Consider the following 26,203-nt stretch of genomic DNA (forward strand, 5'->3'; position numbering starts at 1 on the left):
CTAGCCATGTTGTTGCAAATGGCAAGACTGCACTCCTTTTATGGCCAAATAGTACTCCATGAATATTAATTTTATAGCCACACACACACACACACACACACACACACACACATATACATATATATATATGTGTGTGTGTGTATATATATATATGGCTATAAAATGTATATATGTACATATATATGTATGTGTGTGTATATATATATATGGAGACATATATCACATCTCCTTTATCTATTCATCAATTGATAGCCACTTGGGCTGTTTCCATGACTTGGCTATTGTAAATAATGCTGGTATAAACATAGGGGTACACGCATCCTTTTGAATTAGTGTTCATGTATTCTTTGGGTAAATACCCAGGAGTGTGATTGCTGTATTGTAGGACAGTTGTATTTTTAACTTTTTAAACAAATATTTTTCAATGTTTATTTATTTTTGAGAGACAGAGCATGAGCAGGGAAGGGGCAGAGAGAGAAAGGGAGACACAGAATCCAAAGCAGGTTCCAGGCTCCGAGCTGTCAGCATAGAGCCTGACACAGGGCATGGACCCACGAACCACGAGATCATGACCTGAGCCCAAGCTGGACACTTAACTGACTGAGGCACCCAGGTGCCCCAGACCTCAATCTCTTTTTAATTAAATCCTCCATATGTGATACTTTTCTAAGTAGAAGATGACATACACCTGTTTTCCAAGATTTGCAACATGGTTTGATATGAAACAGGTTGATCCTCAGGTATACAACTAGATAACTGGAACAGCCATTTCCCCCCAATCCTGATGTTACAGGCATAATTTTAATATCTTTCCAACCTCTTATGTATTTTATTTTGAAAATGTGGTTTAAAATGACACTAGAAGGACTATTTCACAAATGACAAGTAAGGCAATGAAAATAAGTCCTCCTAGTGAAAACAACCAAAAAAGTTAACATTTAAAAATATCCTTGAAAGAATTAAAATTACCAGAGAGAGAACTGCAAGTCAAAATCCAGGAGGAGGTGAAACCAAGAGAAAGAAGCACAGCCCTCAAAGCTACTTTTACTAATCTGTAAGAAACATTCACAGAATGATACATATTAAACCATTCCAAGCAAGACTCTCAAAAATTTCATCCTCATGATAAGCATGACATTAAAACTGGCCAATCATCCAACTTGCAGCCTGTGTTCAGGACACCCATGTGGCCTTGGGAACCCTAGAATTTGAAGAACTTGGATAAAGATGGTTTCAGAAACCCTGGTACTCTTACCACCTAACAAAAGTAAATGAAAATATTTCCAGAGGACCATTATAGTAGGTCTCAAATTATTCTTGAAAACTCTTCAAACACAAAAACCATATAACAAATGCAAACAATTTAAAAGACTAAAATTATATGATTCATCTTCTCTGACCACAAGGGAATCATATCAGTAACAGAAGGAAATCTGGAAAATGCCCAAATATGTGGAAATTAAATAATACATTCTTGCCCAACCGGTGGGTAAATAAGAAATCACGGGGGGACCTCACACCTGTCAGATGGCTAAAATAAAAAACAAGAAATAACAAGTGCTGGTGAGGATGTGAAAAAAAAAGAACCCTCACGCACTGTTTGTTGGAATGAAAACTGATGCAGCTATTGTGGAAAACAGTATGGAGGTTCTTTAAAAAATTAAAGATAGAATTACTGTATGATTTGGTAGTTGCACGCTAGTATTAACCCAAAGAGTATGAAAACACTAATTCAAAAAGATATATGCGTCCCGTGTTTATTGCAACATTTAAAATAGTCAAATTATGGAAGTAACCCAAGTGTCCATAGAGAGATGAATGAATAAAGAAGATGTGGTAAATACATAAAATGAAATATTACTCAGCCATAAAAAAGAATGAAATCTTGCCATCTGCAACATGGATGGATGTAGAGAGTATAATACTAAGTGAAATAAGTCAGAGAAAGAAAATACCACATGATTTCACTCATATGTGGAATTTAAGAAACAAAAGAACAAAGAAAAATAGAGACAGACCAAAACACAGACTCTGAAGTATAGCAAACAAACTGGTTAAAAGAGGGGAGGTGGGTGGGGGGAGGGTGGGGACATAGGTGAAGGGGAATAAGAGTATGCTTATCATAATGGGCACTGAATAATGTATAGAATTGTTGAATCACTATACTGTATACCTGAAACTAATATAACGCTGTATGCTAATTATATTGCAATTAAAGAAATAATAATTGCCAAATAAAAAGAAATCACGAGAGAAATCAGAAAATACTTTGAACTAAATGATGAAAACACAATGTATAAAACATGGAATTCATTGAAAGCAGTGCTCAGAGTTTATTTGTCTTAAAAAAAAAAAACCACCACCAAAGATCTCAAATCAATAACTTAATTTTACATTTTAAGGAACGAGGAAAAGAAGAGAAAACCAAACCCAATGCCAACCCAAAGGTAGGAAATAAAGATTAGAGTGGAGATAAGTGAAATAAAAGTAGAAAAATAGAGAAAAATCAATGAAGCCAAAAGTTGATTTTTGAAAAGATCAACAAAATTTTCAAACCTTTAGCTAGACTGAGGAAAAAAGAGTCAAATGACTAAAATCAGAAAAGTAAGTGAGGATGTTACTAATGTCCTTAAAGCAAATGGATTGTTAAGAGTTTACTATAATCAACATATACTATGATATATGCCAGCAAATTAGAAAGCCTAGATGAAATGGACAAATTCCTAGAAACATGCAAAATACTAAAACTGACTTAAGAAGACACAGAAAATCAGAATAGATCTGCAACAAGTAAAGAATTGAATCAGTAATCATAAACCTCCCAACAAAGAAAAATCCAGGGCCAAATGGCTTCACTGGTGAATTCCATCAAACATTTAAAGAATTAACACAAATCCTTCTGAAACTTCAAAAAAATTGAAGTAGAGGGAATATTGCCTAATTCATTCCATTGGGGCAGTATTGTCCAGATATCTAAGCTAGACAAAGACTTCACAAGAAAACTGCAGAACAGTATCTCCTAAATACAGATGCAAAAGTTTTCAACAATTACAAGCAGCATGCAATAAAAATTTAAGGGGTTAAAAAGGAAACAAGACATCATAAGAAAGAACATGTAAAAACAACAGACAAATATACATTCAAAGACATGAAATATTGGGATTACCAGAGATAGACTATTAATTATATTTTCTGTGCATAAAAATAAAAGGTAAGTTTGAAAATATTTGTAAAGAACAAGAAATTGTAAGAGGCATAGAAAATTTGAAAAGTAGGCATTCTACATAGGGAAAATAAAATACTGTGAATAAAATTAAGAAAATTAATGGACTGTTTTAAGAGCATATCAGAGACAAGTGGAGAGAGAATAAAGTACAACAACAGAGAAACTAGAAAAAAACTCCTGTATTTACAAAGCTTTATGATAGAGGAGTTACCAAAGAACAGTAAACTGGTCTTTTCAATAAACGGTGCTCAAAAAATTAAGCATCCAGATGGGGAAAACAATGAAATTAAATCTCCGCCTCACAATAAACAGAAAAATTAATTGCAAGTGCAATTAAAAAGTAAAGACAAAACTATAAAACTTCAAGAATATAGAGAAAAAAAGATCTTCTTGACTCTGGAGTAGGAAAATAGTTTCTGAAGAAGAGCAGAAACTATTAATCATAAAATATTGATAAATTTGTCCACATTAAAATTAAGAACTTCTGTTCACTGAAAGAGTCAAAAGAGTAAAAAGACAGCTGTATAATAGGAATAGGTATCTTTAACACATTTGAACAAATTGATATTGAGAACATACAAAGATTTCCTACAAATCAATAGAAATCTTTTCGGCAAAAGCTTTGAACATGCAAGTCACAAGAGAAGACATTCAAATGGCAGTAAAAATATGAATAGGTGCCTAACTTTACCTAACAACAGAGATTCACATGAAAACTACAGTGAATACACCGCTACATACTCATAAGATTAGCAAACATTAAAAAGTCTGGCAATACCAAGTGTTAGAGAAGAAAGGAGCAATGGGACTTTTATATTCTCCAGGTAGTAGTGTGAATTGATACTATTTCTTTGGAAAACAGGTTAGTGTTATCAAGAAAAGTTAAAGATATATATATACACCTCATGACCCAGGAATCCCACTCCTTAGAGAAATTCATGCACATGAGTATCAGGATAAATGTTTAGAAGCACATTTTTTCATAAAAACAACCCAAGTGCCCATCAATAGCAGAATGGAGAAGTATCATTGTAGGAAGCGATGACACAGTATAGAAAATTGCACAATATAGAAAATGACACAGTATAGAAAAGAAAAAAAAAACCCTCTAAAACAACATAAATTCTTAAATACATAATCTTGATAGAGGCAAGACTCCAAATTAGAGAGAGTAGCATTCATTCCATAAACTTCAAACCAGACACGTGTGACCTAACATTTATTATTTAGGGATATACTCTTACAGGATAAAACTATAAAAAAAAAAAAGAAAAAAAATTCAAAGTAATAGTTTATCCAAATATTAAGAGAAAAGTATGAATGGCAGAATAAATATGGATGATCAGAATGTTCTGGGATGCTAGTGGCAATGTTCTATTTCTCAACTAGTCACTGGAGTTTTTGCTGTTATAATTATTCATTACTGTGAATGATTTGGAAGTGTCAATTTGCATAACCATAACACAAAATACCACAAGTGTGGAAAATGTTCCTATAAACTAGCACTATCAATATTCAAGTTTTTTATAACAAATTTATTTGCCTTTAAAGAATACTTTTCACAAAGAAGCCACAATAAATGATTTCAGATGAAAGGACTAAAACTGTTTCTAAAAGGCAAACCTCACCATCTGAAAAATAACGTAAACTATTTTGAAATCATTATTTACTGTTTTGTTTTACTGAGATATAGTTTACAATAAAATGCACAAATTTAGGTGTTCAGTCTGATGAGTTGTGGCAACTGCACACACCTATGTAACCACCACCTTAAACAAAATACGTAAACATTTCTACCCTTATATTCCTTGTTTTTTAAAAATACAAACCATATATAGATTAAACCTCTGTCAGATTCTTGAAGTAACTATTAATTCCATTTTCCTTGCACTCATCTTCTAATACATGCTAGTTAAAGAAGGTATAAGAGACATTTTCATTTTACCTTGGGCTATAGGATGTATTTGTCACCTTCTGACAAAATACGGGTGTCATATAAGCTGTATACAGTTATTTAACAGCTGCCATGAAGAAATAACTACATAAATTGAGAACATAGTAACTGAGGAGATCAAAATCAGAGGCTTCTGTGATAGAATGTTTTGCAGTTCCTCTCAACTAAAGAATTCCAGCTGAAAATAAAAGAAGCAAAACCAAATGAAACCATGAAATTTAGAAGACAGGCAGTGTTTTAGCAGGACCTGAACACAATTTTTTAAATACAACTGATTGAGAAAGCTCTCAGAGATGACTGGTTTATCTGCTTTGAGTCTGGGCATGTGTTAAATAGCCACAAGCCTCAGTTTGCAAAAAAGCAGGGAGGGAAAAGGATAGGGTCAGGAAGAGCTTGGACTTTCTACCTTCCACAGTTATCTGTTAGTGGAATTTTCCAGGTTAAATTTCAAAAACACCAAAACAAGGCAGGGTTTACGATAGGTATCAAAAAGTCAGTTGTGATTTGATATCTCTCAATTCAGTTCAAATTATGATTACTGACAGCTACGTGGTTTGCTTATTCAGCTTCAAGAGATTTACAGCTGAATCTCTAAGTTTGGCAGAATTCACAAAGAGTCAGGAAAGGCAACTGGAAAAACTCCATGACCAATCCATCTGCTTAAACTGTTTACTTACAGTAACAGTATATAAATGTCTCATGTTACTGATAAACCACAGAAAGCTTCTGGGATGCTGTTACTATCCAAACTCAAAAGTAATGTTCATCATCACAGAGTAACAAGAAAAGTCAATGAAAATACAAATTGTGCTTACTTGGACCAAATTTAATACAATGGCAAGAATGAGGAAAATGCCTCTACATATATAAGAATGTTTCAGAAACTATTTGAAATAATTAAGCATTTCTGCAACAAAAAGGTCTTTGGAGCAATTCTTTTAACCTGAATTTTAAATGTAATTTTATTGTGAAACATAACATACAGAAAAAGGAAAAAAATATGTAAGCACAATTTGAAGAATAATAGTAATTTGATTGAACATTGTATAATTTCCATCAGGTCAAGAAAAAAAAGACTAGAAGCACTTCAAGAAGCCACCTACGTGAATCTTCCTGATTACACCTCCCTCTCAATTCTCTGAATAATCATTATCCTGATTATTATAAGAAATATTTTCTGTATCTTCTTTGTAGTTTTACCATCTATTAATATATTCCAAAACAATATAGGTGCTTTTGTCTATTCTTAGACTTTATATAACTGGAACTGTAATAGTATATGCATGTATGTATGTGTATGTATATACATATACATATGTGTAAATATAAACATGTATCTTGTGTGTGTAAATATGAATATATATTTATATATACTTATATTTATTTGACTTGTTTTGCCCACTAAACATTGTGAGATACATCCATGTTGTTACCTATAGCTGTAGTTCGTTTTTATTATTGAATAATATTCCATTATACAAACATACCATAATTTATACAGCCAGCCACTGATGGATACTTGGGCTTTTCCCATATTTGGTAATTATAAAAATGCCACTGAAAATTTTTATACATGTCTCTTGGTGCATATATGTATTGCTTTCTGTAGGGCATAGACATAGAAGTAAAATATGACGTGTACCCCTGCAGCTTTAGTTGATAATAGCAAATTGCTTTCTAAAGTGGTAGTACTAACTTATATTATCACAGGGTATGACCATTCCAATGCTCTAGATCTTTGTCAATAGTTGGTATTTTCAATCTTTAGCTTTTGCCATTCTGAAAGGTGAATCACAGTATTACATTGAGTTTTCCATTTGGAATTTTCTGATTATTAAACATGTTGATTATCTTTGTATTTACTTATTGGCTATTAAGAGTTCTTCTTTTGGAATGCCTGTCATCTCGTCCATTTTCCTACTGGCTGGTTCATCTTTTTTTCTTGTTGACTTGTAAGAATTCCTTATATACTCTGGATACCACTTCTTCGTGAGCTATACACAAAGATCTTCTTACATTATATTGTCTTTTCACAGTTTTTCTGGTGTCTTTTGATGAATAAAACTTTTAAAATTATTTTTTTTAATTTAAATTCAAGTTAACATACACTGTAGTATTGGTTTCAGGAGTAGAACCCAGTGCTCATCCAAACAAGTGCCCTCTGTAATGCCCACCACCCATTTAGCCCATCCCCCCACCCACCTTCCCTCCAGTAACCATTTTATTCTCTGTATTTAAGAGTCTCTTATGGTTTGTCTCCTTCTTTATCTGATATATCATCTGCAAAAGCCTTTTCCCATGTCGTCAGTTGCCTTTTAGCTTTGTTGATTGTTCCATTGCTGTGCAGAAGCATTTTACCTTGATGAGATCCCAACAATTCATGTTTAGTTTCCCTTGCTTACAGAGACATGTCCAGTAAAAAGTTCCTGCGGCCATAGTCAAACAGGTTGATGCCTGTTTTCTTCTCTAAAGATTTTGATGGTTTCCTATCTCATATTTAGGTCCTTCATCCATTTTGAATTTATTTTTGTGTATGGTGTAAGCACCATTTACTGAAGAGACGGTCTTTCGAGTCTATTTCTGGGTTCTCTATTCTATCCCATTGATCTGTGTGTCTGTTTTTGGGCCGGTACCACACAGTCTTGGTGAATACAGCTTTATAATATAGCTTGAAGTACAGAATTGTGAGGCCTGCAGCTCTGGTTTTCTTTTTCAACATTATTTTGGCTATTCGGGGTCTTTTCTGGTTCCATACAAATTTTAGAATTTGTTTGTTCTAGCTCTGTGAAGAATGTTGGTATTCGTTTGTTAGGGATTGCACTGAAAATGTGTAGACTCCTTTGGTAACAATGTTTGTTCTTCCAATCCATGAGCATGGAATATTTCTCCATTTCTTTGTGTCTTCTTCAATTTCTTTCATAAGCTTTCTATAGTTTTCAGTGTACAGATCTTTTATCTCTTTGGTTAGGTATATTCCTGGTATCTTATGGTTTTTGGTGCAATTGTAAATGGGGTTGATTCCTTGATGTCCCTTTCAGATGCTTCATTATTGGTGTATAGAAATGCAACCAATTTGTATACATTGATTTCATATCCTGCAACTTTGCTGAATTCATGTATCAGTTCTAGCAGTTTTCTGGTAGAGTCTTTTGAGTTTTCCATGTAGAGTATCATGTTGTCTGCGAAAAGTGAAAGTCTGACTTCTTCCTTGCCAATTTGGATGTCTTTTATTTCTTTTTGCTGTCTGATTGCTGAGGCTAGGACTTCCAGTACTATATTGAACAACAGTGGTGAGAGTGGACATCCCTGTCGTGTTCCTGGTCTTAGGGGGAAAGCTCTCAGTTTTTTCCCACTGAGGATGATATTAGCTGTGGGCCTTTCATATATGGCCTTTACGATGTTGAGGTATGTATGTTCCTTCTATCCCTACTTTGTTGAGGGTTTTTATCAAGAAAGGATGCTGTATTTTGTCAAATGCTTCTTCTGCCTCTATTGAAAGGATCATAACTTACTGTAAAGCAGTAGTTAAGATAGTGTGTTGTTGGACTGAAGATGGTGAAAAAGAAGAATGAATGTTTTAATAATTGGATTTTCTGTTTTTTTATATAAAGCTGACCTCACCTGACATCATAATCAAAAAGTTAATTTCAGATGGACCTAAATGTAAAAAGTGAAAACAGACTTTTAGGAGATAATAAAGAAGAATATCTTCTTGACTCTGGGTCAACATTCTGAATTATGGCATCATTCACAAAATGGACCATACATTCCTCTAATGCATTGTAGTGTCTCCTTTTTCTTTATGTACATAAACAAGTGCCTCACATCATGCATCAAGCATGCTACTTATGAATATAACCATTCTTCTTTTTTGCCATCTTTGTTCCAACAATACACTATCTTAAATAGTGGAGCTTTACAGTAAGTTTTGATATACGGTAGAGCAAATCCTCCCGTATTATTCTTTTTCAACAGAGTCTTGGCCGTTCTTTGAAATCCTACATTTTAATTTTAGAATCTGCGTTTCAATTTCCAGAAAATACAGTTTCAGTTTCATAATATAAAAAATTTTAATTGCAGATGCACTGAATTTACAAATTAATTTGTGATGAAAACATATATTGCTGTAGTAAGATTTCCAATCCATGAACATGATCAATTCACTCCTAATACTTAATATTTGGATGATAATATAAACAGAGTTGATATTTATATACTGTTCCTGTATCTTAGTAGACTTATTAAACTTATTCATTAGTTTATGATATTAGCTATACTTTGTTTCTTTAGATATAAGCTATGAGATTAAGAAAATTGCTTTCTATTCCTCATTTACTGTCATGAATTGATGCTGAATTTAACAAATGCTTCTGCTGGATCTTTTGAGATGATCAAAAGATCTTTTTTTTTTACCTTTTCTTCTATTAATATGACAAACTCTGATTGATTTTCCAATGGTAAACTAAATTTGAATATACTGAACAAATCCAATTTTGTTGTGATATACCATTCTTTTCATACACTGCAAGATTTTGCTTGCTAAAATTCTGTTTAGGAATTTTGAATCTAAGCTCATGAATAAGATTGGCTTGTAATTTGATTTTCTCCAGGTTCACGATGATGTCTCTAGGTGTGGGTTTCTTCTTATTTGTATTCTTTGGGATGTATTTGGTTTCTTGAATTTCTGGGTTGATTTTTAAGTTTTAGGAAGTTCTAAATAATAATCACTTCAGGTACTGTTTCTGCCCTATTCTCTCCTTTCCTCCTGGATTATTATACATAAATTAAATGCTTCACTATATTCAATATGCCTCTTATAATCTTTTCTGTATTTTTCATATATTTTTCCATGTTTTAGTCCAGATTCTTATGACTTAGAATATACTAATTTTTTCTTCAGTGGATTTATTCTGCTGTTATGTGATGCATAATTTTCTTAATTTTGATTACTAAAATGTTCAGTAATCGGGGCACCTGGCTGGCTCAGTCAGTTGAGCATCCGACTCTTGATCTCAGCTCAGGTCATGATCTCACGATTTGTGAGAATGAGCTCTGAGTCAGACTCTGTGCTAATAGCACAGAGCCTGCTTGGGATTCTCTCTCTCCTTTTCTCTCTCTGCCCCTCTCCCACTGACATGCATGCTCTCTCTCAAAATAAATAAACATTAAAATGTTCAGTTCTTAAATTTCTATTTTCTTTAAAATGTGGTATATGTTTTAAAAAATAATACTTATATTGTTGAACACAGGAAGTATAGCCCCTGTTGGTCTGTTTCCACTGATTTTTATTCATGTTGTTTTGCCCCTTTATGTGCTTAATTACCTTTTTCTGTCAGACACTGTATTTGAATTTATTTAATGAAATAATTTGAGACTTAGGTTGATATTATCTTCCTCCAGAGTACATTTTCCATTTACTTCTGTGAGGCACCTGGAGGTCTTAGCAATCCAAGGTCACTACTTTTTTCAGCTACCCAGATGATTTGAAGTTGAGCTGTGGTCTGTGCAATGATTGGCATACTTCCAATCTACCCTCTCACCTAGTGCAGCCCTTTCAGATTTCAACCCAAAATATGGGGGTTTTGCCACAGTCTCTACCACTGATAGTCCTAGACTCCAACATTTTTAGCCCATCCATTTTTAGCCCTGGGCTAAAATGGATGCTTCTCATCCACTTCTTTTGGATCACTAATTGTACCCAGCCCCCAAATGCCTTGTTCCTAGATCTTGGCCTTGTAATTCTTCACTACTTTGTTAGCAATTCAGTTCCAGTTTACATTTTGCCTAGCTTTATTAATTGGCATCAGTAGGAGAACTGTTCCGAATTACCTACTCTGTCCATAACTGAAGATATTTTCAAGCCTTTTATTTCCTTAAAAGATAAAAAAAACAAAAAAACATAGTTTTATAATCTGTAACTGGTATTTACAAAGTCTTTCAATTCCAGTTTCAGCTAGTTATTACTCATAATGATTCATTTAGTTTTGTGTCCCTTTTTTGGACTGTGGCTACTTGTTCTTATAAAGTCATTTGAGAGAAATTATCTGAAGCCTAGGATAAAGGTGTCTTTTTCAAATGAGGATTTGCATCTATTTCCTTCTGCCAAGTTCCTAGGGACATCACTGATCAATCTGGAACTACTTTAAACTCACTTCACTATTTGAAATAATACAGATGATGTGAATTTGAGCTACAAGTCGACACCAGGGCTGGATTATAGTAATAACTTCTGCATTATACCAAGGCACTTCTTTTGCAGTCTCAGAGGATGGGGTGAGAGGGTTTATGATTATATCATGGAATAGGTTATGGTAGTCTATCTTTGTTAAGAGAAAATCTAGTAGATTTCACACCTTCGGCAGCCCTAAGGATTTTACTTTTGTCCCCACTTCATGAGGCCTGCAAATCATAATTCACATTTGCCAGCCTGGCAACTCCCCTTGGGGCATTTAGTTATAACTGAATACAACTTCCCAAATTCTTGGTTTTTCTTTGGCCTGGTAATTTTTCAATTCCTTCTTAGCAATTTGATTCTTTTAAGAAAGTTACTTTTGATTTTTTCCTGTATTTTTAAATGTTTTTGTTAGTAGAACAGGTACAAGTACCCTAGACCACCAACTTTTTTTTACAGAACTAGGTAGAATTTGTTAAAAACTGTAACATATGCAACACAGCTTACAAACTCTTTCTTTCTAAACAGAAACAAAGAACCCAAAAAGTTGGAAGGGACCTGAGACAAAGAGTAAGTACGACAATACTCATGTTTCCTCAGTTTCCTGATCTCCCTCATTACAGGAATGTTTTTGTACATCACAAGTTTAACCTCTTAGTTCTTACGTAGTTCTCAGAACTTCAGAAAAAGTATCTAAGCAAAACTGTATCAAAGCACTAACAGAAAGCATCAGTGTGTTGAGATCTCAATTAGGAGGGTGAAGAGCTCAAGATTCATCTCCCACCATTCCTCAGTGAGTGCTTGCTCAAGTTCCACCAGTCTCACCCTTGTCACTTCTAGGCTGTCTTCAAATCCTTCACTGGGTACCTGGCTTTGGCTCTAATGATTTTGTTACTCCAGGCAGTTTTCCAAACAAAAAGGAATGGTTATTTACAATTTCTAGACTGAAATCATAAATATCAGCTGAATTACACTGAAATGTCAGTGTAACTCTATGAAGAGAATTTCACATAAAGTGAGTCTGTCCTGGCTAAGTAAAAAGGATTTGTTATAAAAATAGCAAAAGGATCTTATTGTAGGTAAGTTTAGACTCTCAGGTGGTCCTGCAGTGTATACTCTAAGGACAGCTTTACAGCAAGGTTTCTGACACAGACCATTTAGACTGGGAGCCAGACTACATTTTTCTTCCCCAAATTATAAGGAATCAGTAGTATTCCAGTAAATTGCTCCTTTGTGAACAGAATAACTTTACTTAGATTTTCATACTGAATACCTTTCTTACATAGATCATTTTACTTTTTCCTCAAAAATTCTGTAATCACTTCAATCTAAAACAATATTCATGAGATAAGGTGCACATGGTGGTATCTTCAAGTAAACTGTAGTCCGAAGTATAATTACCCTTTATAAAAATAAAAATAATTAGTATGTGCTAATTTAAAAAACAGACATTTTTCTAAAGCATATCAAGCCTCCAAACACTCCATCTAGCACACGTCTGACGATTAGCAGTCTCTGAACTCTCCGACACTCTGAAAGGGATGTGTTATACTGAAGAACTGACTCTTTGTGGCTCTGCTGCTCTAGTTCCTACAGAGGACTGTACTGTCTGATGCCAAAATGCAGCTGAACACTATCTTGTAAAGGTAGTCATTCATATGCTTAAAAACCCAGTAATTCCACCCCTGAGGCATATGTCCTAGACAAGAGCAATGATTCTCAAAATACGACCCTTGGACCAGCAGCATCAGTGTTACCTATGAAACACAAATTCTTGTGACCCACTGAGTCAAAAACCCAAGGTGGGGTGTGTTTTAACAAGTCCTAGGTGATTCTGATGTAGACTAAAGTCTAAGGCTCCCCACTTTGGAGAAATTCTTGCTCATTTGCTCTGATACATGAGTGTCTGAGCAGCACTGTTTCTAATCTCTTTTTCTTTCTCTCTCACACACACCCCCATACACATTCAACCCTGAATGAATTCAATCCTGAAAAACAATGTCCATGTCAGGAAAAGAGATTTTAAAAACTGTGTTATAATTAACACAGTGAAGTACTCACTATACAGCAGAGAAAATGAATGAAAAACAGCTACATCGTAAACCTAAATAAAACTTAGAATCATAATTTTGATTGAAAAACTGACAGAAGTCTACAGTATATTTTATAAAGTTCAAATACAAGCAAAACAGTAATATATTACTTAGGAAAACATTCATTTGATAAAGAAATAAAGCTCTTAAAAACCAAAGAAATATTCTTCTTTTTAAACAAAAAAAGACAGAAAAGATACTGCCTTAATACTGTACAGTATTTCCTTCAGGGGAAGCAGAGACAGGAATGGGATATGGAAGGATCGCATTGGGAACCACAGAGGTACTGGGAACAGTCTAGTTTTTAAGTTTCATGGTAAGTTCACAGGTGTTCATTACATTTGGGTTATTTTTGTCACTACATCCTTTTTGTAGATCTCAAATGTTATAAATATTATACCCAGAAAACAAAAAACAAAAAAAATTTAGATAATAAACAAAGATAGCTATTACATCAGATAGAAAAATTAGAAACCACCAAAGTGATATAAATTGTGTAAACTATGGTATGTTCATTTAGTTACAATGAATTTTTAAAGACACAGGAAAATATTCATGATACAGGTAGTCAGATAAAATAATGTAAGAAATGTCCAGTAAAAAGATTAAAAGAAAATAGAATAAAATATCGACAGTGGGCATTATAGGGAGTTTATTTCTTCTTGATATATTTAAAGTTTTCTATAGTGAATAATAAAGATCATTTAAAGATCATTAAGAATGTTTTAACTGTCACAAAAACATTTATGACTCTAAGTCATTAAAGAAAACTGCCAAATCTTCTTTTGGAAACAGTAAGGAAATTGGTGCTTATGGAAATCTGGTTGTGATTTATGAGCTTTATAATTTAAAGTTTTACATTGTCTGGCATAAAATTGTATATCTTTATTACTGTGATTCCTTTTAAATTTATTTTATTTTGTTTGTGTGTGGAAAAATATGACTTGTTTTTGCTGTTGAGGATTTCAATTAAAATGACTAAAAACTATACCAAATTAATCAGAAACAAAAGGAAAAAACAATCCATCAGTGGTTGACCAGCTTTTGGAAACCCAGAAGAAATGCATAAGTGAGCGTCAGCCTTATAATCCTATGTCCTGTCATAGTGAGAAAGAATCACGAAGATTAAGGCCAAAGGCCAGAGATTAGTTACATACCTTTTTTTCCAATACTCTAGCGATCTCGCCTAGGGTCCGATCTAAAGCAGAAACCTTATTGTTTGCCCATGAGCCACTGTCTTGTACTTGTAGTTGTTTTAGAAGATCTTTGGCTAATCGCTGAAGTCTTCAATACAAAATGAAAGGGAAGAATGACATTAATGAATTAGACTATAATATTTCATTTTCCTAAACCTTTTGAAACAAAAGCTACTTTCATTATTGAAGTAGAAAGTGCTTCACAGAACACCTTTGGGGAGGAACAAACAAAACCATTCCTAGTCCTCATGGTACAAAACAGAACTAGAGGACAGTACTGTCCATCTAGATTAGGACATTGCTACTATCAATTTCTGTGCGACACTTAAACTAGAACAGAACTGCAGATGGGGAGAAGGTGAGGCAATGATGGCAGAGAAAATGAGTATAAGAAACTCAGCAGGTTTTCATACTTTGATTTATATCTTCAAGGTAGGCTTGGATATCATTTTGTAAGCACTGTAAACTCTCAAAATGTTCCAATTTACAAGTAATTTGGAGATTGCCTGCCACTGCTGATGTCATTTACTTAGACGACAGAGCAACATTTGCTTTTCACCAAAAAATAAACACGTTACCTAGACTGTAGGATTCCTGCAAGTGAACTATGTGTAGTATTTCTTTGTGGCCCTTACTTCTTCTGTCTCATGTACCTCACTCTGAGCAATCCTCTTCTCCTTTCCACTTACTCGCTTAAGTAGCCCACTGACAGATATTCACCAGAAACACTTCCAGATCTCTCCACTTCTCCCCTATACATCATCCCCCTGTTGTCTCACTTCCATTTTTATCTGTGATAGATTCTGTAGGCCAAGATTATAGTCACTTTCTGCTAAACATGCTACATTCCCTTTCTGTTGTTCTGTTTGTTACTCCTACCAGTCAAATGGCAGCAGTGGTGATAATCACTAATATTTAACTCTTACTGTGGGCTGGCACCACTCTCAGTGTCGTGATGTATTAATTTATTTAGCTGGATAATTACCATCTAGCAAGCCTTTTCCATCTCTGATCTTCCTATGACTATAGATTCAGGATCTTACTAAATCTGTCTAATCTGCTCACTCTCCATAAAGGCTTGCTTCATACATTATCCATTCTCTTCAAAACTCCATCCTTTCCTTTCTCCCTCTTGTTTTCAAAAGAAGATCTTACATTTCGGAGTGAAAATGGAACTACTAGAACAAGAAAATCTTTACTTTCTGCCACAAAACCTACAAGCCTACCTATATTTCACCCATACTCTCCTTTGCCTCTCCTATTACAATCAAAGAAGACCGATTCTGCCCATGTAGGGCGAATCCTGCCACACAGACTCTGTGTACATGAAGTCTTTCTGGATCAAAATTAACTCTCTTCGTCTTCCTTCAGTGTCTTTGCAAATGCTCTTCATTCATTCCTTCTGAAATGCTTCCTTCACCTCCACATTATCTAGAAAATTTCTATGTATCCTCAGGTTTTCAGTTCCAACATTACTTTCTCTGATTTGACTATTCCTTCAAAGCACTCATCACAAGCCTTTCCCATTCAGAACTTTATGCAATGATGAGAATGTCCCATATCTGGACTGTACAATATGGTGGCTGCTAGCCAAATGTGGCTCTTGTGCACCAGAAGTATAGTTAGTGAGACTGAGGAACTGAATTTTAAGTTGCATTTAATCTTAATAATTTAAATAGTCACATACAGCTAGGAGATATTATACTGAACAGTACAGAAGCATAGTATTAACTTCATGAAAGACGGCTCGTGTCTACCTATTCATTGCCTTATTAACAGCACCCAATGTGCTATCTCTACATAAGTGCACTCAACAGGTATTTAACGATGAATGGGCTAGGAAGAAATTTCTTCTTTAGTCTTAATAATATCCATATATTACAACATAATGTATATGATCTTATATAATCCTATGAAAACAATGTCCATTAGTCTTATTCCCATTTGAAAAAAATGAAGAAACCAAGGCTCAGGCAAATTCAGTGACTTTCCCAAGGTTTCACAACTGGTAAAAGGTATTAGTGGGGTTAGGCCTGTGATCTCAAATCTGCTTTTGTCTCCAAACCATATTAGTCAGTTCAAATAAGGAAATTTTCTTCACAAATAAATAATACCACAGAATACAATTTCACCTAAGTAATATTTGTGTAAAAATGTTAAATTTCTCAAAGAATACAACAGCAAATGCAGCTCAAAAAGGCACTGGTGAACTACAGTTTAAACCTAAGCTATCCAACATGAATTCAGCAAAGTTGTAGGAAACAAAACCAATGTACAGAAATCAGTTGCATTTTTATACACCAATAATGAAGCAACAGAAAGACAAAGAAACTAATCCCATTCACAATTGCACCAAGAACCATAAAATACCTAGGGATAAACCTAATCAAAGATGTCAAAGATCTGTATGCTGAAAACTATAGAAAGCTTATAAAGGAAATTGAAGAAGACACAAAGAAATGGAAAAACATTCTGTGCTCATGGATTGGAAGAATAAATATTGTTAAAATGTCAATATTACCCAAAGCTATCTACACATTCAATGCAATCCCGATCAAAATTGCACCAGCATTCTTCTCGAAGCTAGAACAAGCAATCTTAAAATTCATATGGAACTACAAAAGACCCCGAATAGCGAAAGTAATATTGAAGAAGACGACCAAAGCGGAAGGCATCACCATCCCAAACTTTAGCCTCTACTACAAAGCTGTAATCAAGACAGTATGGTACTGGCACAAAAACAGACACATAGACCAATGTAATAGAATAGAGCCTCTAGAATTGGACCCACAAATGTATGGCCAACTAGTCTTTGACAAAGCAGGAAAGAACATCCAATGGAAAAAAACAGTCTCTTTAACAAATGGTGCTGGGAGAACTGGACAGCAACATGCAGAAGAATGAAACTAGACCACTTTCTTACACCATTCACAAAAATGAACTCAAAATGGATGAAGGACCTGAATGTGAGACAGGAAACCATCAAACCCTAGAGGAGAAAGCGGGAAAACCTCTCTGACCTCAGCCGCAGCAATTTCTTGACACATCTCCAAAGGCAAGGGAATTGAAAGCAAAAATGAACTATTGGTACCTCATCAAAATGAAAATCTTCTGCACTGCAAAGGAAACAACCAACAAAACTAAAAGGCAACCTATGGAATGGGAAAAGATACTTGCAAATGACATATCAGATAAAGGGCTAGTATCCAAAATCTATAAAGAACCCACCAAACTCCACACCCAAAAAACAATCCAGTGAAGAAATGGGCAGAAGACATGAATAGACACTTCTCTAAAGAAGACATTCAGATGGCCAACAGGCACATGAAAAGATGCTCAATGTCACCCCTCATCAGGGAAATACAAATCAAAACCACACTGAGATACCACCTCATACAGGTCAGAATGGTTAAAATGAACCAATCAGGAGACTATAGATGTTGGCAAAGATGTGGAGAAACAGGAATTCTCTTGCACTATTGGTGGCAATGCAAACTGGTACAGCCGCTCGGGAAAAGTGTAGAGCTTCCTCAAAAAATTAAAAATAGATCTACCCTATGACCCAGCAATAGCACCGCTAGGAATTTACCCAAGAGATACAGGAATGCTGATTCATAAGGGCACTTGCACCCCAATGTTTATAGCAGCACTTTCAACAATAGCCAAAGTATGGAAAAAGCCTAAATGTCCATCAACTGAAAAATGGATAAAGAAGATGTGGTTTATATATACGATGGAATACTACTTGGCAATGAGAAAGAATGAAATATGGCCATTTGTAGCAACATGGATGGAACTGGAGAGTATTATGCTAAGTGAAGTAAGTCAGGCAGAGAAAGACAGATACCATATGTTTTCACTCTTATGTGGATCCTGAGAAACTTAACAGAAGACCGGGGCGGGGGTGGGGGGAGTTACAGAGAGGAAAGGAGGCAAATCATAAGAGATTCTTAAATACAGAGAACAAACTGAGGGTTTTGGGGTGTGGGGGAAAGGGAAAGTGGGTGATGGGTATTGAGGAGGGCACCTGTTGGGATGAGCACTGGGTGTTGTATGGAAACCAATTTGACAATAAATTTATATATATATATACATTGCCAAAAAATAAATAACAATAAATTAATAAAAATAAATAAATCTAAGCTATCCATACGAAGTTTACTTTGATAAGTCAAAAGAATGAATATAAACTCTAATATCAGACATACCTTTGCTTGAGTTCTGGCTCCAGTACATACCACATATATAAACTCTGGGACAATTACTTAACTACTCTGAATCTCAATTTCTTCACCTTAAAAGTGGAGATTTTATACGTGTAATATATATATATTTATCTTATATATATCTCCTTTTCTTTCCTTTCAGAGCTTTTGAAGATCAGAGACAAATAATGTAATGTACTTAACACCATTCAGGAGTAAAGGAGACATTCAATAAATGATCAACTATTATTACTATTCATTGACAGAAGGTCTCAATCTAACACAAGGAAAAAGGGAATATAAAAAACACAGACACAGAATAAGAACAACATACTTCTTTTCCCTTTTAATCGAATATGGGCTGGAGTCCCATCCGATTAAAGTTACTGACCTTATCATGTTGAGGAATATTGGCAATGAAGTTTATTGTGTGACAGATAAGTAGCCACTTCAGCTTTTGGCTGAATAAAGCCTGCACACCATGTAACTAAATATCCAGCCATAGCCATGGATGCATATGAATCTAGCAGTATTCTTACCAAGAATGTTCACATTCCACTGAAAATCAGGGGTACTTAGGGAGGCACAAGGACCATTTTAATTCACAGAATACAAGAGGCTTGTATTTCACCCTGAGGTAAATCAAATCTGGGATTCGTATGAACCTACCCTTCAAGGAAGAATGCCAAATCAAGGGGATGCTTTGGTAACATGAGATAAACCTCTGTTTTATTCCCTGCCTCCACAGAAGTACCACAAATAATATAGCCCCTTTCAAAAAAAAGCATCAGATTTTGATTCATACTATGAATAATTATAGACTGTCGGGACTCAGGCCCTGAAAGTTATATTTTCCCTACAGGGGAAGAACAGAAGCTGTTTAGAGGATCCAGTTTTTAACACAGAAAATGTTATTTGAGTTACTTCTGGCAGAAAATTCTTCTAGCATGGGAAGAAAAAGTAGAGGCGCTGTACCTCCCAGCCTAGAACATGAGAATTATCTGTCTGATAAAGGGCTTTGTGAGGAATTTTGTAAGGTCAAGTACTTTCTTCTCAAAACTTAAATTCCCACAACAACTCTAAGTTCATATATGTCACCGGTAAATGTGAAATGTAAATGTATTTCTGTAAGAAGCCCTAACTTTTGTCACAGTAAAGTTTTGGGGAGGGTTCATTAGATCACTGGGATGATTTGTAAAAATGTAAGAAAGGAGACTGGGTCCACTTTAGGAAGAAATATTGCTCGTTAGTGTGATGGACAAGAAGACATAAACACCTTAACAGTTTTAGGGCTATTGGTTCCCCTTCTGTTTTTAAATAATATGGTGAAGCCTATATTTTTAAATAATATGGTGAAGCCTATATTTTTAAATGTAAGATCTTAAGAAATACCTAGATCAGGTGACAAAAATCAGTGTACATGTTACCTTTTATATTGGGTATCTTTCATTTTTGCCCGCCAGCATCCCTTCTTGTAGAAAAACGAACCCACTTCCCCTTTTGAGAAACCACCTTGCCTTCACATTACATGAGTATACTTGATGTGCTCAATGCTATTGGGGCGTTGCTGTTTCAAGGCCCTGACTCTCAGTGGAAAGAGCTAGGAAATGTGTATATTTTATATATATATATATATATATATATATATATATATATATACACACACACACACATATATATATACATACACACATATATATATACATACACACACATACATACATATATATACATATAAATACATACATATATATAATATATATTATTATATATTAATATTACATATATTATATATGTCATATATACATATTATCATATTACATATATATCAATAAATCAACACAGTTACATCTATATTTCTATTTCTACATATTGGAAAATACAAATTAAAACTGATACCTATAATTCCAATTCACTACATGGTCTTTCTATTCTTCCTGGATATATTTTTAACTCTTCTCCAGTAGTGAGCAATCTGCCTTTCATCATCCTTAATATATTTATTTATTTGACCAATTCCCCTACATGTAACATATCACCCATCTTTGTTTCTATATGTATGCTATTATGTCCCAGCTTGGGCTCTGACTCCCCACTCTGGGTTTTTGTGCTCTCTCACCCTTGCTTGGGTTTCAACAGCCTTTGTCAGGCTTCCCTCTTCACGTGGGCTCTAACAGACTATGCCAGGATGCTCTTCCATAGAGATGCCCTCCTCATTCTGCTCTGACTCACCACGCCAGGCCATGATGCCCCACCTCACATGGAAGCTCCCTTCATTCTGCTGGGGCTCTGAGCTTCCACATATGGCCACTCCTCATGCCCCTGCACAAATGTCCACCTCAGCCTCCTCAGGCTCTTACATCCCCCACTGTGCCACTGTTGTCTCCGGCCATCTCAACACTGCAGATGGCTGCTTGGTATTCTCTCATCTAATGACTTCAGGACTAAATTTTTCTGGAAAGGGAAGGGTAACCAGAGGAAGAGAGAAAGAGTCATTTTCACTTATTGGCTAGAATATTTTAATAAGAAGACACTTCATCTACTATTTGGTTACCAAATTAAATCAGTTATAATAATTATCCTTTTGGAAGGTCAAATTATCTTCTTTGTCCAGTATAAAATTCTTAAGTTGGCTACTGAGTCCTTGGACAAAATGCTAGAAGTTTTTGATAGCCTCCTTGCCATCTAGTATGACAGGGCATTTAGATCTAGAATTAGGCATTTTTCTAAGAAGTTCTCGCTTCTTTTCGTGAGAAATGATATTTCAAGTCCCAAATCAGTGAGCTCACTGCCACTATGCTGGTCATTGTTTCTAGGTCTCTTTAATGGGCAGAGCTAGGAAATAAATGTGTGCATATACACATACATTCATATATATACATGTATACATATGCACATACATATACAAATATGTATACACACAAATACACATAACACTTTCTGAAAGATAAAATACCTCACAAATTCATTTAATTCAAATTCAGTCCTTCAGGGGTTTTACCTCATCTCTTCTATATTACATTTATCTCCTTTCTCCTTTCTTGTAAACTCAGGACTCAACTTCTCAGGAACACAGGGGATGAGAGAATTTTAGTTTGCATAATATCTTTTACTTTATCGCATATTATATGCAGAACAGACTCAGAATAACATTACTGCTATCTTTACCAATATAATTAGAGAACATTTAATTTATTAGCATATGTTCTCCTCATATTCACTGATATTTTTCTTAGTTATGTTATAAAATTATGAGATACAGTTACTATGTAATATTCTTCTTCTGGCCATCAGTCTTAGTTCTATAAGAAACTATATCAGGTTCACCACAGTCATTATGTTGAAGTCTAACAATTTTGATTAGATAAAGTTCATTTTTTAAGATTGAAGATTCTCAAGAAAAAAAATGTGGGTCAATAATTTTGCAATTGGCAAAACTAATTTTTGAAGGCATAAAATTATTGATATGCAAGAGCAAGGCAACATTGTTCACATGAGCCCTCCCAGAGGAACTTACTTGAAAATGAGGTTCAAGTGATTTTTTTCAAATTGGTTCCCTGTACTTTGCAGTGAAAACCTTAGTTATTTTGGGGTTCTTCTTCTTTCCTTACATCTGTTATTCCAGTTGCTTCTTTCTGCTTTCTTTCACACTGATGTCAATAACATGCAGTACCTAAGGCTGTTTGGATTTACTTGTTTTTTGGATTTCATGGAGATATCTGGTAAGGTGGTTTGTTGTTAAACACTGCCATGGGTTTTTGGTTTTCTTAACTACTTGCCTGGTTTCTATGTGAAGATCTGGAGATACTGAAAAATTATGCTTCTATTGCTACTGCTATTTTTTCTAGGCTTATAATTTAAACAAACGTCCTGGCTGCCCAGTAGTCAACAGACTGTAGTAAGGAAAAGCAGAAGCAGTAGAAGACTAATTAGGAGGCTATTAAATTAATCCAGATGAGAGATAATGGTAGGTTAAATCAGAGTAGTTACTATGGAGGTAATGAAAAGTGGTCAGATTCTGAATATATTTTAAAGACAGAGCCAACAGAATTTGTTGATGGACTGAGAATGAAGTGTGAGGAGAAAGAGGATGACTCTAAAGATTTTAGTCTCAACTTAAAGGATGGACTTGCCATTTCCTAAAACGAGCAAAAAATATGAGGGGTAAAGTTTGGGAGCAAATTTCAAGAGTTTAATTTTGTACACGTTCACTTGAGGGGTCCAATTGAACAAACAGACATCCAAGTGGAAATACTAAACAGGAAGTTGGATATATGAGCCTGGAGTTCTGGGGAGAGGGCTGGGTTGGAGTCCTAAATTTAAAATCCATCAGTGACTAAATGTTTACAGTCATAAAACTGAGTAAGATTACCAAGGCAATAATTCTGTGTTTGAATGCTCAAGACATAGGCATGCTAATGTTGGAGGTCAAGGAGACAAGTAAGAACCGAGCAAAAGATACTGAAAAAGAGTGGCCAGTCAAGTAAGAGGAGAATCCAGAGAAAGTTCTGAAGTAGACTGTTTACATTAAAGGCCCTCCCGAATTACACCCTGCTATCCATGACTTGTACACTCTCCTCCTACAATGACCCTGGACTTGGTGAGATGACTTGCTTTGGTCAATGGGATATAAGCAAATGTAACACAAGCAGAGGCTTGATAAATTTTAAAATCTCCTATGAACACTGATTCAAAAATCCTCAAGAGAACAAGCAAAATGAATTCAACTACATATTAAAAGGATTATCACCATGACCAAGTGATCTCTCATCCTCAAGGCGGGAGGGCGGGGGGCTGACCCAGGCTTCCCTACACGGCAATCACAGGGGAGCAAGAAAGTGAGGTTGAAAGAGATGCCTCAAGACTTCCGAGGCCAAGTCTTGGAAATCACATAGTGCTTCTGTAGTCGTCTGCAGGTCAAAAACAAGTCAAAAGTCCAGAATAAATTCAAGAGGAAAGGAAATAGAGTCCAGCACTTGATGTAATAGTGGCAAAGTTATATTAGATTGCACAGGGGCATGCCCCCAGGAATGGCTCAAGTTGTGGCTATCTTTGTAAACATTATCTCACCATCATATATTAAATTTGCTCAAATATTTTAATCTATTTCTAGACTGTTTTTAAAACTCTCTTCCATCAATTTGAATTTTTATTAATGCCCCAGTGCAAAAATATTTTAACAAATACTTTGATATCTGTAAGTGCAGTCCTACCTCACTATCCCTTAAAATTATTTTTCTAGAAATTTTCATTTATTTTTCTGCATGTTCTTTAAAATGATTCTTTTTTAAAACGGTTGTTATTTTATTGACATTTTACTATACCATGTCTTCTATCCAAGAGTGTAATTTGTTTTTCCATTTATACAAGTCTTCTTTTATACCCTTTGTTAGGATTTTAAGGTTTTTAATTTTTATAGAGCCTTCATATTTCTTGTCAAGTTTATTCTTAGTTTATTTTTTATTGCTATTGTAAATGATATTGATGTTTTCTAACTGATCATGAGAAAGGAAAGTATTAATTTTGTAGCTTGGCTATGTTGTTGCATAATCTTAAAGCAAGTTACTTACCCTGTCTAAGGCTTAGCTTCCCTAATGAAACTCATTGAGTTGTTGTGAGGAATAAACGAGGCAACACAAGTAAGGAGACTGGAATGAGGCAAAGGCCCAGAAAAGCCAAATATTATCACATTAATTTGGTAATCAGCCACCTTACTGAATTTATTCTCTTATTTCTACTAGTTTTTCACTTGATTTTCTTGGGTTTTCCAGATACACAGTATCATAATCTTGATAATTTTGTTAACTTCTTTAATATTTTACATTTTTTTCTTTTAGGATGGCAATGACTAATTGTTTCAAAACAATAAGTGATAAAAGTAATTATCTTAAGGGCATCTCATTTCTTTTTCTATTTTTTTAGGTAGGCTTCATGTCCAGCACAGAGCCCAACACAGAGCTTAAACTCATGACCCTGAGATCAAGACATGAGCTGAAATCAAGAGTTAGACGCTTAACTGACTGAGCCATGCAGGTGCCCCAGTGGGTAGCTCATTTCAGAAGGCAACAATATCTCTGTTTTAAATGTAAATAACTGCTACATTAAAATGCTATAGCATATCTACACCAACAACTGGTTATAGATATTCTTCAATTTGTGGCAGTTATTTCTTGACTTTTTCACTATGAAAAATAACAGTAAAATAGTTATTTTTGTATATAAATATTTGGGCACATTTTGCATTATTTCACCAAGCAGCAGTGTATGTTCTAAGCTCTGGATTCACATTGCCTTTCACTAAGACTACACTAATTTGCACTCCCATCAGCAGTGTTTTTGAGTATCTTCCTCACCACACCTCTACTGGTAACATATTTGAGAGAAGCAAAATGACGATGGTTTTGTTTACTTAGCTCCTGTGTAGTTACATGAATACTCAGTGGTGGAGTCAAATCCTCCTCATTTGTCAAGTGGCCCTGGCAACAATCCTGAACAAGGCCTCCTCAGAGCAAGAACCAGAACAGCACTGCCAGAACCTGTTCTGCTAGAACAGCATTTCTCTACTTAGGTGCTACTGATGTTTCAGATGAGATAATTCTTTGCTCACCGCAGAGTGTTTAACAGCATCCCTGCGTCTCTTTACACTTGATGGGAGTAGCACCATTTCTCCAAGCTGTGATAACCAAAATGTGTTTACATATCCCCAGGCACAAATATCCCCTGACAAAATCATCCCTGGCTGGAGACCACTGTGTTAGAAGAATGAAGCTCTAGGCAACCAATACCAAAGCCCAGGATCACAGGAATACAAGTTCAGATAAACTTTTGTACAGGCAGACACCAGTGAGATAGAGAAATAAAATATAGGGTAAAATACTCACTTTGCTTTATAAGGTGAGTCAGATCCAGAGTTTTTTGTTTCCATTAAACTCTCATATTCCTTGGCCCTGAAGAGAAAAAAGTTTTATCACTGTCAGTTAATTTGCTGCTAATTTTTATGATGATCTAAAACCCTATGTTTCTCCTCTCCCAGTATTAGGAACATTAGTTTAACACTTTGATTTCTGAGAATATTTCTTTAAAATACTATAAATGTTATCAAAAAAGACTAAAAATTATTTCCTCATAGGATAAAGAGGAGATTCATAAAAACATTTCTAAGTTTACAGATATGGTACAGAATGGTGCTTATTTTTCAGAAATGTTAAACTCATGATAATTAAATTTAAAACCATATTAGGTTTCTACAAGATAGTTGAAATGGCTAAATATCTATATACCTTAAGAGGTATATAACGCAAAGCTGAATACAAGAATATTTAACTTTAGAAATAATTTGAAAGGCAGTGAAAGTTAC

General features: G+C 34.8%; 1 protein-coding gene across 5 annotated transcripts in view; it reads right to left on the reverse strand.

Moving 5' to 3' along the window:
• Positions 1 to 26,203, reverse strand: part of SCAPER (S-phase cyclin A associated protein in the ER) — a 505,210-nt gene that overhangs the window by 228,762 nt on the left and 250,245 nt on the right. For all 5 annotated transcript variants that reach the window (XM_053223692.1, XM_053223691.1, XM_053223689.1 and 2 more), the window contains 2 exons: positions 25,728 to 25,793; positions 14,603 to 14,729 (listed from right to left, as the gene is read on the reverse strand). In XM_053223692.1, coding sequence (XP_053079667.1) covers positions 14,603 to 14,729; positions 25,728 to 25,793 — 193 coding nt within the window. The remainder of the gene's footprint in view (positions 1 to 14,602; positions 14,730 to 25,727; positions 25,794 to 26,203) is intronic.

The sequence above is a fragment of the Acinonyx jubatus genome, chromosome B3, assembly GCF_027475565.1.
Source record: "Acinonyx jubatus isolate Ajub_Pintada_27869175 chromosome B3, VMU_Ajub_asm_v1.0, whole genome shotgun sequence".
NCBI lineage: Eukaryota > Metazoa > Chordata > Mammalia > Carnivora > Felidae > Acinonyx > Acinonyx jubatus.